The sequence below is a fragment of the Salmo salar genome, chromosome ssa06 (assembly GCF_905237065.1).
Source record: "Salmo salar chromosome ssa06, Ssal_v3.1, whole genome shotgun sequence".
NCBI classification, from domain to species: domain Eukaryota; kingdom Metazoa; phylum Chordata; class Actinopteri; order Salmoniformes; family Salmonidae; genus Salmo; species Salmo salar.
This window is the reverse complement of record NC_059447.1, coordinates 25,653,834-25,667,500: the sequence shown is the minus strand read 5'-3', so window position 1 is coordinate 25,667,500 and position 13,667 is coordinate 25,653,834. Positions and strand designations below refer to the sequence as shown.

The 13,667-nt window shown below is 44.4% G+C and overlaps 1 protein-coding gene across 1 annotated transcript in view; it reads right to left on the bottom strand.

The window, feature by feature from the left end:
- The window catches only part of LOC106606804 (voltage-dependent P/Q-type calcium channel subunit alpha-1A), a 131,242-nt gene that overhangs the window by 96,016 nt on the left and 21,559 nt on the right, over nucleotides 1–13,667 (bottom strand). Inside the window, 2 exon segments of the mRNA XM_045721286.1 lie at nucleotides 10,258–10,397; nucleotides 11,953–12,058. Of these exon segments, the coding sequence (XP_045577242.1) occupies nucleotides 10,258–10,397; nucleotides 11,953–12,058 (246 nt within the window).

The window sequence follows — 13,667 nt, the reverse complement described above, 5'->3', positions numbered from 1 at the left end:
GGTCCCCAAATGATTCATTCTCCTCGAGTTCGAGTTTGCTTTGAGCAGCTTTGTAGTTTTGGTTCTATGAAGCTGTGTCCATCATAACATTCAATAATCAATTAATTGCATTCATTCTTGCACCATGTGATATATTATCAGTTTGAAACAATGCCTGCATCATGATCAGCATCAATCCTGCTGTAGGACTCATTGCATTGGAGCCAACAGGTCAAACAAACAACTAAAACAAACAAGTCACTCAGAAAAATGAATCATGATTCTAGAGGCATTAAAAAGCGTCATTCAAAAATAATGAATAATTCGCAAACTGCACATCACTACTCAATAGGTGTCTCTCCCCTCCACATGGACCACTACAACACAGGAGAGTCTCAGGGGCCCACCGTTAGTCTGACAGCACACCTAAACACTAGGGAATGATGATGTGTCAGTGTAATATAATCTGAATGACACATCGTTGAAAGCCTTCCCACCGAGGCCTGGTGGGGTGTCTGGTTGAGGAACAACAGTGAGTCCACAGAGCCCAGTTTAGGAAGCTCTGTGCTTAACGACTAACACACACTTTTAGCTTAATAGCTTCACCAGAGAGGCTGGTGTGACTGACTATGTTCTGGAGTTAGCTGTCTGCGCTAGGAACGCAGGTAAATCCTATGGGAGTTACTATCTGTGCTAGGAACACAGGTAAATACTATGGGAGTTAGCTATCTGTGCTAGGAACACAGGTAAATACTATGGGAGTTAGCTATCTGTGCTAGGAACACAGGTAAATACTATGGGAGTTAGCTATCTGTGCTAGGAACACAGGTAAATACTATGGGAGTTAGCTATCTGTGCTAGGAACACGGGTAAATACTATGGGAGTTACTATCTGTGCTAGGAACACAGGTAAATACTATGGGAGTTAGCTATCTGTGCTAGGAACACAGGTAAATACTATGGGAGTTAGCTATCTGTGCTAGGAACACAGGTAAATACTTTGGGAGTTACTATCTGTGCTAGGAACACAGGTAAATACTATGGGAGTTAGCTATCTGTGCTAGGAACACAGGTAAATACTATGGGAGTTAGCTATCTGTGCTAGGAACACAGGTAAATACTATGGGAGTTACTATCTGTGCTACAAGGCAAGTACTTGCTATGGGATTTCAATTCTATATAACTATATTTATCCCCTCAGGGGCAATTAAGCTATCTTCCTGTGCTAGATACGTAGAGGGATGCTATGGGAGTTAGAAGTCGCCAGCCCTGATGACAGCCGGCTATACAGAGACTGTCCTATCAGAAGAGGAGGTAAAGGGAAGTGAGAATGAGGGAGGGAGATAGGGAAGGAAGCACGAGGTGCTGGTTTGTCAGCCTGGAAGGTCCTGCTCTGAAGACAAGGTGGGATATTGGGGTTAAAGTGAGGGATTCACACTGACAACGCAGGTGTGTGTGTGGAGGGAGAAAAAGTGTGCGTGTGTGTGTGTCTCCGCGTGTGTCTGCGCGTGTGTATGTAGGGGATAGTGTTAACAGTGCCGACAGGAGAGAAATCTACTGGGAGTTACTTGCCAATCTGCCTCACAGGAAACTGTCAAGAGTGTATATGTGTGTGTGTACATTTGTGTGCAAGAAGAAGACAATGATGATGATGAAGAAGAAGATGAAGATGGCAGTCTTGCACCAACAGCTCCTCAACCCCACCAGGTCTGTCCACCTTTACAGAATTTATCATCAAAGCAACAAGGCTCATTCACACCGTTTCCACGGTTACTGGGGCCCTTCTCATTCATAACTGTTTCCATGGCAACAGGGACCTTGGCTCCTTGCTAGAATCTTTGCATCACCGTGGTAACCGGGCCAAGGGGAACTTGATTGATATGTTTTTTTTCTTCTAATATCCTCAGTTGTATAGTGAAACATACACATACATGTAAATAATACACACACAAGCTAGCACATACACCCAAAGCACACACACCCACACAAGCATGCACACACACCCACACAAGCATGCACACACACTCACACAAGCATGCACACACACACACACACACACACACAAGCATACACACACACACACACACACGCACACATTTATAAGCTGAACATACATACAGTTTCAGCTTGGAACCATTTGAGTGCACATACATTTATATGCACGAATGCACACTAGTATTTAGGTCATACGAACTAGCTACCTATGAAATACCTCAGTTTCTACCCTGATAAACACACACGCATGAAAACACACACACACACACACTCCCTCCCATATACACACACACACACACACACACACACACACACACACACACACACACACACACACACACACACACACACACACACACACACATACAGTTGAAGTCGGAAGTTTACATACACTTAGGTTGGTGTCATTAAAACTCATTTTTCAACCACTCCAGGGAATATGATAGGCTCAAATAAAAATAGTTTCCTGATCTTTCTTATACTGTATGTCACATCATCTGACAGATACACGCACCAAGTCAGAGGTTAGCATAATTTAAGCAAGTCTGTCTGAGAAGTAAACGTCGTAAGAATCTGGCTTGTGGAGGCACAATTTCGCACACACAGCATGAGGAAAGAGTGGCCAGCTAATCTTGAGTTTGACAGTCTGGAACCAAGGCTTGAGCCGTTAAAATATAATTTAGAGAGAGGTTCAACCCAGGCAAGACTTTACCTGAGACAATGACCCTTTTTTACCCAAAAGAGCTCTTCAATGTTCTCCACACTGTTCTACCGTGGGAAGCTCCTCACAGTTCTCCACACTGTTCTACAATGGACAGCTCCTCACAGTTCTCCACACTGTTCTACAATGGACAGCTCCTCACAGTTCTCCACACTGTTCTACAATGGACAGCTCCTCACAGTTCTCCACACTGTTCTACAATGGACAGCTCCTCACAGTTCTCCACACTGTTCTACAATGGACAGCTCCTCACAGTTCTCCACACTGTTCTACAATGGACAGCTCCTCACAGTTCTCCACACTGTTCTACAATGGACAGCTCCTCACAGTTCTCCACACTGTCCCACCGTGGACAGCTCCTCACAGTTCTCCACACTGTTCTACAATGGACAGCTCCTCACAGTTCTCCACACTGTTCTACAATGGACAGCGCCTCACAGTTCTCCACACTGTTCTACAATGGACAGCTCCTCACAGTTCTCCACACTGTCCCACCGTGGACAGCTCCTCACAGTTCTCCACACTGTCCCACCGTGGACAGCTCCTCACAGTTCTCCACACTGTTCTACAATGGACAGCTCCTCACAGTTCTCCACACTGTTCTACAATGGACAGCTCCTCACAGTTCTCCACACTGTTCGACAATGGACAGCTCCTCACAATTCTCCACACTGTTCTACAATGGACAGCTCCTCACAGTTCTCCACACTGTCCTACCGTGGACAGCTCCTCACAATTCTCCACACTGTTCTACAATGGACAGCTCGTCACAGTTCTCCACACTGTTCTACAATGGACAGCTCCTCACAGTTCTCCACACTGTCCTACCGTGGACAGCTCCTCACAGTTCTCCACACTGTTCTACCGTGGACAGCTCCTCACAGTTCTCCACACTGTTCTACAATGGACAGCTCCTCACAGTTCTCCACACTGTTCTACCGTGGACAGCTCCTCACAGTTCTCCACACTGTCCTACCGTGGACAGCTCCTCACTGTTCTACTACGGATAGAACTCAATGGCCATGTCCAAAATCTAACTTGCATACAAAACCTACATTTTGTGTACATATCATGCTACATACTATTTAGTAAAATCAAATGCAGTCAGCAACAAATATCAACGTACTAGGTCATCCATCCTTAGAATGTGTCATCTAATGCTCAATTACGTTGATTCGTTCAGTTTGGTACAGCAAGGCATCTTACGTGATTATCAGCTGTTCTCAATCACACTGGGTCTGGAAAGACCAGTCTCTTCCTCAGTAGTGTGCATCCAATTCTACTAGATGAAAAGCCTAAATCAGTATTACATCCTGGCATTTAAAGCATACTACAGTTCAGAAATGTCACATATAAAACGTTCTATTCTAAGCAAGTACAAGTATTCAGACACGGCCACTGCCATAGACCACGATTACATGGCCTTATCCACAGATCTAGGACCAGCTACCCTCACAATTCTTACCTTGGCCATTATGGGGATGAGAAAATATATGAGCCTATCCCTCCCTCCTTCTTTCTTTCTTTCTTTCTTTCTTTCTTTCTTTCTTTCTTTCTTTCTTTCTTTCTTTCTTTCTTTCTTTCTTTCTTTCTTTCTTTCTTTCTTTCTTTCCTTCCTTCCTTCCTTCCTTCCTTCCTTCCTTCCTTCATTCCTTCCTTCTTTCCTTCCTTCCTTCCTTCCTTCCTTCATTCCTTCCTTCCTTCCTTCCTTCCTTCCTTCTTTCCTTCCTTCCTTCCTTCCTTCCTTCCTTCCTTCCTTCCTTCCTTCCTTCCTTCCTTCCTTCCTTCCTTCCTTCCTTCCTTCCTTCCTTCCTTCCTTCCTGTACAGTCATATACTGCATGTGTATTAAGTGTGTTGTTTGGCAATGTGTCTCAGTATATATGCTGAGAAGAAGACGGTTTATAGGTGTGTGAAGGAAAAGTGAGCATGTGTTTGAAGTGTAAATGTTTATTGTGTGTGCATGTATGCATCCCCTGGTCATTGTAGTATCAAAGTGTCAGGGCAGAGGTGGGTAGAAAGGGCAGTTGCTTTTCATCTTCAAAGAGCCACATTTCTAAAAGAAAAATCGCCATTCAAAAGGAGCTAACCATAGAGACCACAGCTGGGAGCAGTGTATGTGTGTGTGCCATCTGTGTATGAGTGCGAAGCGTGTGTGTATGCGTGTGAGAAAAATGAATGAAAGAGAGAGAGACAAAAAGAGAGACAGAGAGAATGAGATAGAAAGAGTTATAGAGACAGAGAGACAGAGAAAAAGGTTGAGATAGAGAGAAAGAGACAGAGAGAGAGAGAGAGAGAGAGAGAGAGAGAGAGAGAGAGAGGGAGAGAAAGATAGAGAGAGATAAGAGAGGGAGAGAGAGAGCAAGAGGAAGAGAGAGTGAGAGAGCGAACGAGAGGGACAGAGAGTGACAGACAGAGAGAGAGGGGGAGAGTTCCTGTGTCTCAAGGCTGTACTGGGTGATTGATCATCTGCAGCAGCTAAAAACAGGTTACTGCAGCAGGACACACTCTCTCTCTCTCATTCGCTTGCTCCGCTCTTCTCTCTCTCTCTCTCTCTCTCTCTCTCTCTCTCTCTCTCACTCATTTTCTCTCAGTAACTTGCTCCATCTCTTTCTTTCGCTTGTTCTCTTTCTATCCTTTCTCTTTTCACTCTATTTTCTCTTCTCCCTCTATTTCATGATTTCTCTTCCTTTCATGCACTCTCCTATCCTACTCCCTTTACAACATATACATAGAAATACACTACTATTAGTGGATTTGTTTATTTCAGCACCACCCGTTGCTGACAGGTATATAAAATCGAGCACACAGCCATGCAATCTCCAAAGACAAACATTGGCAGTAGAATGGCTTTGCTGAAGAACTCATTGACTTTCAACGTGGCACCGTCATAGGATGCCACCTTTCGAACAAGTCAGTTCATAAAATGTCTGACCTGCTAGAGCTGCCCCGGTCAACTGTTAGTGCTGTTATTGTGATGTGGAAACATCTAGGATCAACAATGGTTCAGCTGCGAAGTGTTAGGCCACACAAGCTCACAGAACGGGACCGCCGAGTGCTGAAAGGCGTAGCGCATAAAAATCATATTTTCTTGGTTGCAAACACTCACTACCGAGTTTCAAACTGCCTCTGGAAACCACGTCAGCACAAGAACTGTTACAGTGGCTTGCGAAAGTATTCACTGCCCTTGGCATTTTTCCTATTTTATTGCCTTACAACCTGGAATTAATATAGATTGTTTGGGGGTTTGTATCATTTGATTTACACAACATGCCTACCACTTTGAAGAAGCAAAATATTTTTTATTGTGAAACAAAAAAAAAACTCTAAACTTGAGCCACCTTTTGCAGCAATTACAGCTGCTAGTCTCTTGGGGTATGTCTCTATAAGCTTGGCACATCTAGCCACTGGGATTTTTGCCCATTCATCAAGGCAAAACTTCTCCAGATTCTTCAAGTTGGATGGGTTCCGCTGGTATACAGCAATCTTTAAGTCATACCACAGATTCTCAATTGGATTGAGGTCTGGGTTTTGACTAGGCCATTCCAAGACATTTAAATGTTTCTCCTTTAACCACTCAAGTGTTGCTTTAGCAGTATGCTTAGGCTCATTGTCCTGCTGGAAGGTGAACCTCCGTCCCAGTCTCAAATCTCTGGAAGACTGGAGCAGGTTTCCCTCAAGAATTTCCCTTAATTTAGTGCCATCCATCATTCCTTCCATTCTGACCAGTTTCCCAGTTCCTGCCGATGAAAAACATCGGATGGTATCCTCGGGGTGATGAGAGGTGTTGGGTTTGCGCCAGACATATCGTTTTCCTTGATGGCAAAACAAAATCTATTTTAGTCTCATCTGACCAGAGTACCTTCTTCCATATGTTTGGGGAGTCTCCCACATGCCTTTTGGCAAACACCAAACGGTTTTTTTTCAAATCACTTCACCAATTTGGACTATTTTGTGTATGTCCATTACATGAAATCCAAATATAAATAAATTTAAATTACAGGCTGTAATGCAACAAAATAGGAAAAACGCAAAGGGGGTGAATACTTTTGCAAGGCACTGTAGTTGGGAGCTTCATGAAATGGGTTTCCATGGGTGAGCAGCCACACACAAGCCTAAGATCATCAAGTGAAATGCTGTGTTGCCTGGAGTGGTGTAAAGCTCGCCGTCATTGGACTCTGGAGCAGTGAAAACGCATTCTCTGGAGTGATGAATCACGCTTCACCATCTGGCAGTCCGATTGACAAATCTGGGCTTGGTGGATGCTAGGAGAACGCTACCTACTCCAATGCATAGCGCCAACTGTAACGTTTGGTGGAAGACGAATAATGGTCTGAGGCTGTTTTTCATGGTTTGGCTAGGCCCCTTAGTTCCAGTCAAGGGAAATGTTAACGCTACAGCACACAATGACATTCTAAACAATGTTGTGCTTCCAACTTTGTGGCAACAGTTTGGGGAAGGCCCTTTCCTGTTTCAGCATGACAATGTCCCCGTGCACAAAGCGAGGTCCATACATAAATTGTTTTTCGAGATTGGTGTGGAAGAACTTGACTGGCCTGCACAGAGCCCTGACCTCAACCCCATCAAACACCTTTGGGATGAATTGGAACGCCGACTGCGAACCAGGCCTAATCACCCAACATCAGTGGCTGACCTCACTAATGCTCTTGTAGCTCTAGTGGAAAGCCTTCCCAGAAGAGTGGAGGCTGTTGTAGCAGCAAAGGGAGGACCAACTCCATATTAATGCCCATGATTTTGGAATGAGACGTTCAACAAGCAAGTGTCCACATACTTTTGGTAATGTAGTGTATGTATCTGCCTTCCCCTTTTGGTATTCCCTTCTCTCTCCTCCCTCAACTATTATACAAACCTAGTTCCATCTCTCTTTATAAGTATATTGCTTCTACAGTTACACCTATCTACCCCTCCTCTCCCATTTCTCTCTCTCTTTCTCTGTGTGTGTCTCTCTCTCTGTGTCTCTCTCTCTGTCGCTCTCTCTCCTATGTCTCTCTCAGCGAGGCCTGAGGGATCTGAAAGACGCACACAGGATCACATGGCTTTCACACAGTCAGCCATTGCCACCATCTTTCCCCTTTCTCTCTCTTTCCTGCTCTCACTACATTTCACTCCCTCTTTATTCAATATCTCTCTGCTCCAGCCAGCCTGCATATCCCAACTGGTTTTTACCTCCTCTTTTCAAAAACTGGTCTTATAATACCTCTCTCTTTATATTGCTACACACACAGTCAAATATACATGCATACAGTAATAACACAGGCAACCATTTTCCTGCCCCCATTTTGCCTTCCCTCAGTATTTTTTCTTTATTTTATTTAACCTTTATTTAACTAGGCAAGTCAGTTAAGAACAAATTCTTATTTACAATGACGGCCTAGGAACAGTGGCTTAAGTGTCTTGTTCATGGGCAGAGCGACAGATTTGTACCTTGTTAGCTCGGGGATTCGATCTAGCAACCTTTTGGTTATTGGCCCAACACTCTAACCACTAGGCTACCTGCCTCTAACCGCTAGGCTACCTGCCTCTAAGCACTAGGCTACCTGCCTCTAACCACTAGGCTACCTGCCTCTAACCACTAGGCTACCTGCCTCTAACCACTTGGCTAAGCTTATCCCTCTCTTCTTCTCTTACTGACTAACTCATTTCCACTATCCCCTCTCTCTCTCTCTCTCTCTCTCTCTCTGTCTCCCTCTCTCTCAGACTTAAGTATGTTAGGACAGAGCAGGTTTCATAGTCAGGCCTATTAAGTCATAGAGACAGACTGTCAGTTTGAGTACAACTCACTAGCTCCTCAATGACTAACTATACAGTACTGTAACACACACTGAGAGAGAGAGAGAGAGAGAGAGAGAGAGAGAGAGAGAGAGAGACTGAGAGAGAGAGACAGAGACAGAGAGAAACCCAACCACTGACCCTTTAGTATAAACAAATACACACACAAACACACCTATACACAGAACATCTACACATGCCTACACACTAAAACCTATTGGACCTATGGATTGATACTATATTCAAATTAGATATCTCTCTCTCACACACACACACAACTCTGCCTGTCTGTTACTGTAAGGAAAGAGTACACAGGAAAGTAAGGAATGAGGAAGGAAGCTAGAAAAAAGATTGGGAATGACAGGGATGCAATAATGGATGGAGAGAGGGGAGAGAGATGGAAAGAAATTAACTGATGAACAGGGAGAGAAAGAGACAAAATAGAGAGAGAGAGAACTACAATGATACAGGAGCAGAGGGATAGAGAGATGGAGAGAAGGGCGAGAGTAAAAAGAGGGGATGACAGAGGCATATCAAAACAGGTAAAGAGGAGTAAAAGAAAGAGGGAGAGAGGAACAGGGGAAAAGAGGATGAGAGAGTCTGTCACGCACACAGAGCACTCAGCCCACAGCTGGAGGACATGTCAGTCTAGAGAGAGAGAGAGAGAGAGAGAGAGAGAGAGAGAGAGAGAGGAGAGGAAGTCATAGGGATGGTGGGAGGAGAGAGGTGTGCATGTCTCCTGTGTCCTCTCCTCTCTTCATTCTCTCCATGCATTGTTTACTCCATTTCCTTTTTCCTCATGAATTCCCCCTCTCTCTCTCCCAATCCCCCTCCTACCCTCTCTCTTGATTTCTCTTTCTCTCTCTCCCCTCCCCTCTCATCCCTCCTCCCACTCTCATCCTCCCTGCCCTCTCTCTCAGTGTTGATGTGACATTTGTTCTCTCCCCTGGCTGCCTCTCCCTGCAGTGCTGCTGTGATCCTGTCTCTGTCTGAGTACACTCGCTAAGGTGGGAGAGCAGAGACACACACACACACTTAAACACACACACGGCACACACACACACACACACGTATTTGCATGTAGGAATGCATGTACGCATTCAGACACACACACACACACACACATTTGAATTTTTTTGGAAGACATTTTAGTCACTTATCAGACGCTCTTATCCAGAGCAACTTACAGTAGTGAGTGCATTCATTTTCATACTTTTTAATACATTTGCATGTACACACGCATACACATTGGCACGTAGGCACACATGCACACACACGAGCACTAGCATGCACACATACATACATACATACATACATACATACATACATACATACATACATACATACATACATACATACATACATACATACATACATACATACATACATACATACATACATACAGACACATATCACACATATGACTCCTCTCTCTCTTTCTAGCATGTGATCACATGATCTGTTTGTCGGTGTGAATGTTGGTTCACAGCAGCTTTTTGTTTCAGTGAATGTGTGTGTAGCGTGTTTGGGTGCATGCGTGCGGGCGTACTGTGTCTACTGGCTACTGTATATACACTGGTGTGCACTCATGTTTGAGTGTGTCTTTGTATATGTGTGGGTGTATATGTGTGTGTGTGTGTGTGTGTGTGTGTGTGTGTGTGTGTGTGTGTGTGTGTGTGTGTGTGTGTGTGTGTGTGTGTGTGTGTGTGTGTGTGTGTGTGTGTGTGTGTGTGTGTGTGCGTGGGCGTGTGTGTGTGTGTTTCTCAACACTCACCCTGTGCATACTACTACGAAGTCCATGGCATTCCATCCGTTCCTTATGTAGGAGTTCTTATGGAAGGCAAATCCTAGAGCCAGGATCTTAATGCCTGACTCAAAACAGAAGATCCCTATGAAGTAGGGCTCAGTGTCATCCTAAAGGAGAGAGGGAGAGGGGTGGGGGGTAATAGAAGAGGGCTCAGTGCGAAGATTTTACCAAGTTCAATTTAAAGGGACAATCTGCAGTTTAAACCATGTTCTTTTTTTTAAGAAGTACATTGTTTACAAACAAAGGAGTAAAACAAACTTTTATATTATTGTTTTGGGTTCCGATGGGGTATGAAAAGAAGTTATATTCTTCAAGAATCAATGGGTATAAAGTCAAAACATGGATGTACCAACCGCAGATAGCCCCTTTAAAAACACAATATATGACATAATCCAAGATGTTAGACAGTGTGAAGTAAGGCGCTATAGTGCTGAGAGGACAGATAGATGTTAGACAGTGTGAAGTAAGGCTCTATGGTGCTGAGAGGACAGATAGATGTTAGATAGTGTGAAGTAAGGCTCTATGGTGCTGAGAGGACAGATAGATGTTAGACAGTGTGAAGTAAGGCTCTATGGTGCTGAGAGGACAGATAGATGTTAGATAGTGTGAAGTAAGGCTCTATGGTGCTGAGAGGACAGATAGATGTTAGACAGTATGAAGTAAGGCTCTATAGTGCTGAGAGGACAGATAGATGTTAGACAGTATGAAGTAAGGCTCTATGGTGCTGAGAGGACAGATAGATGTTAGATAGTGTGAAGTAAGGCTCTATGGTGCTGAGAGGACAGATAGATGTTAGATAGTGTGAAGTAAGGCTCTATGGTGCTGAGAGGACAGATAGATGTTAGACAGTGTGAAGTAAGGCTCTATGGTGCTGAGAGGACAGATAGATGTTAGATAGTGTGAAGTAAGGCTCTATGGTGCTGAGAGGACAGATAGATGTTAGACAGTATGAAGTAAGGCTCTATAGTGCTGAGAGGACAGATAGATGTTAGACAGTATGAAGTAAGGCTCTATGGTGCTGAGAGGACAGATAGATGTTAGACAGTGTGAAGTAAGGCTCTATGGTGCTGAGAGGACAGATAGATGTTAGACAGTGTGAAGTAAGGCTCTATGGTGCTGAGAGGACAGATAGATGTTAGACAGTGTGAAGTAAGGCTCTATAGTGCTAAGAGGACAGATAGATGAAAGGGACAGGATAGGTGAAGGGAACTGATCTGAATTGTATAATATTCATCCACGGGGGAAGGTTCACACACTGCATTATACGACGTAACATTAATGTATACACAAAGAAATGTCCTCATTGACCCATGCATATTCACCTGTATAGTACAGCATGTATGCTTATAGTATGTGTGTGAGATTGGTATATCTACGTGTGTGTGCACACATTCAAATGTGTGTCTGTGTGGGTGTTTGTGTGCATTCATATGTGTGCCTGTGTGAGTGTTTGTGTGCATTCATGCATGTGTGTGCGTGCACAAATTTGTATGTGTGTGTGTGTGTGTGTGTGTGTGTGTGTGTGTGTGTGTGTGTGTGTGTGTGTGTGTGTGTGTGTGTGTGTGTGTGTGTGTGTATGCATTCGTACGTGGGGGGTGTGTGAGAAATTCACGTTTGTGTGTGTGTCTGCACATGTGTGTGTCCAGTGTGTGTGTGACGTACCAGGCGTTCAGACAGAGGAGTCTTGTCTCCATCAGGCAGATGTTGCTCCAGAGCCAGGACGATACAGTTGGCACAGATGGTGGCCAGGATCAACCACTCAAACGGAGTGAGAGAGCACAGTCAAGGAAGTAAACAGGGAGGAGAGGAGAGCACAGACAGAGAGGACAGGAAGAGATCCGGGAGGAGAGGACAGACAGAGAGGACAGGTAGAAACCAGGGAGAAGAGGAGAAGAGGACAGACAGAGAGGACAGGTAGAAACCAGGGAGAAGAGGAGAAGAGGACAGACAGAGAGGACAGGAAAAGGACAGATTCCCGAATGTTATAACATTTATAACAAACGTGTATATCATAATAACATATTTTAAAATCCAAAATATAAAAATGAGCCAACAATTAAAACTCCCAGTCAAAAATAACAATGATATACAGTAGCTATTGCCCCATCATAACCACATGATCGAATACATACAGTTGAGAAAAGCTCTTGATGAATTATTGGACATGATGCCATGATTCTACAAACATAGCTACCACCTTCCTTACACACGGTGTGGTGTTTCCTGAATGGGCTGAGACCTACAGCAGGTCGAGACCAACACATGCACTGTAAACATTAACATATAGCATTGCAATAACTGTGTTAACGTGCACTGTGCACAAATACACGTAGGTGACACCTGCTATATGGGGATCAGGCCAGAAGAAAACCAGCTGTACAACCACCCTGCATATATAGTATGAACACACACACACACATCCACACACAGGGTCAGACAGCTGTTCCCTGATGCCTGGTGGGGCCTGTGGTGAGATGTGTGTGTGTTGATGTGAGTGTAACGTAATGCAGTGCTGCAGGGCCCAGTGTGAGTGAGTCAGTCAGACATGCACCAGGCATGGTTGTAATGGGCTGTCATTACACAGTTACCCTCACACAGCCCCGCTGCATGTTGATACACACTGACAAACACACGCAGATGACGCATACACACACAGACACAGACACACACACACACACACACACACACACACACACACACACACACACACACACACACACACACACACACACACACACACACACACACACACACACACACACACACACACAAGTGAACGTGCGCACATACACAGAAACATATGTACGCGCACACACAATCACACAGACACAAAATGATGTCACACACACAGAGCGATGACACATGGGCTTATTACTAACCATGTTGTATATTTAAACAGATGAACAACTGCTGCTGGCACACACACACACACACACACACACACACACACACACACACACACACACACACACACACACACAAAGTCATTGTTATGGCTAAGCAGTGAGTATGATTCAGTGTGACATCAACGTTTGGCTCTATATACAGAAGGACTGAGGGCAATAAAGAGAGAGAGAGAGAGAGAGAGAGAGGAGAGAGAGAGAGAAGAAGAGAACGAGAGAAAATGGGAGTAGGGGTCGCTACCACATGAGCTCATTAACTCACGGGTAGTTCATTGTATCTCATGCTGTTTGTCTGTCTCTCACTCTCTCTTTTCCCTATCTCTTTTCCCCCACTCTTTTCTCTCTTTTCCCGCTCTCTTTTCCCTCTCTCTTTCCCCTCTCTCTTTTCACTCTCTCTTTTCCCTCTCTCTTTTCACTCTCTCTTTTCCCCCACTCTTTTCACTCTCTCTTTTCCAGGCTGGTCAGAAGACAGAT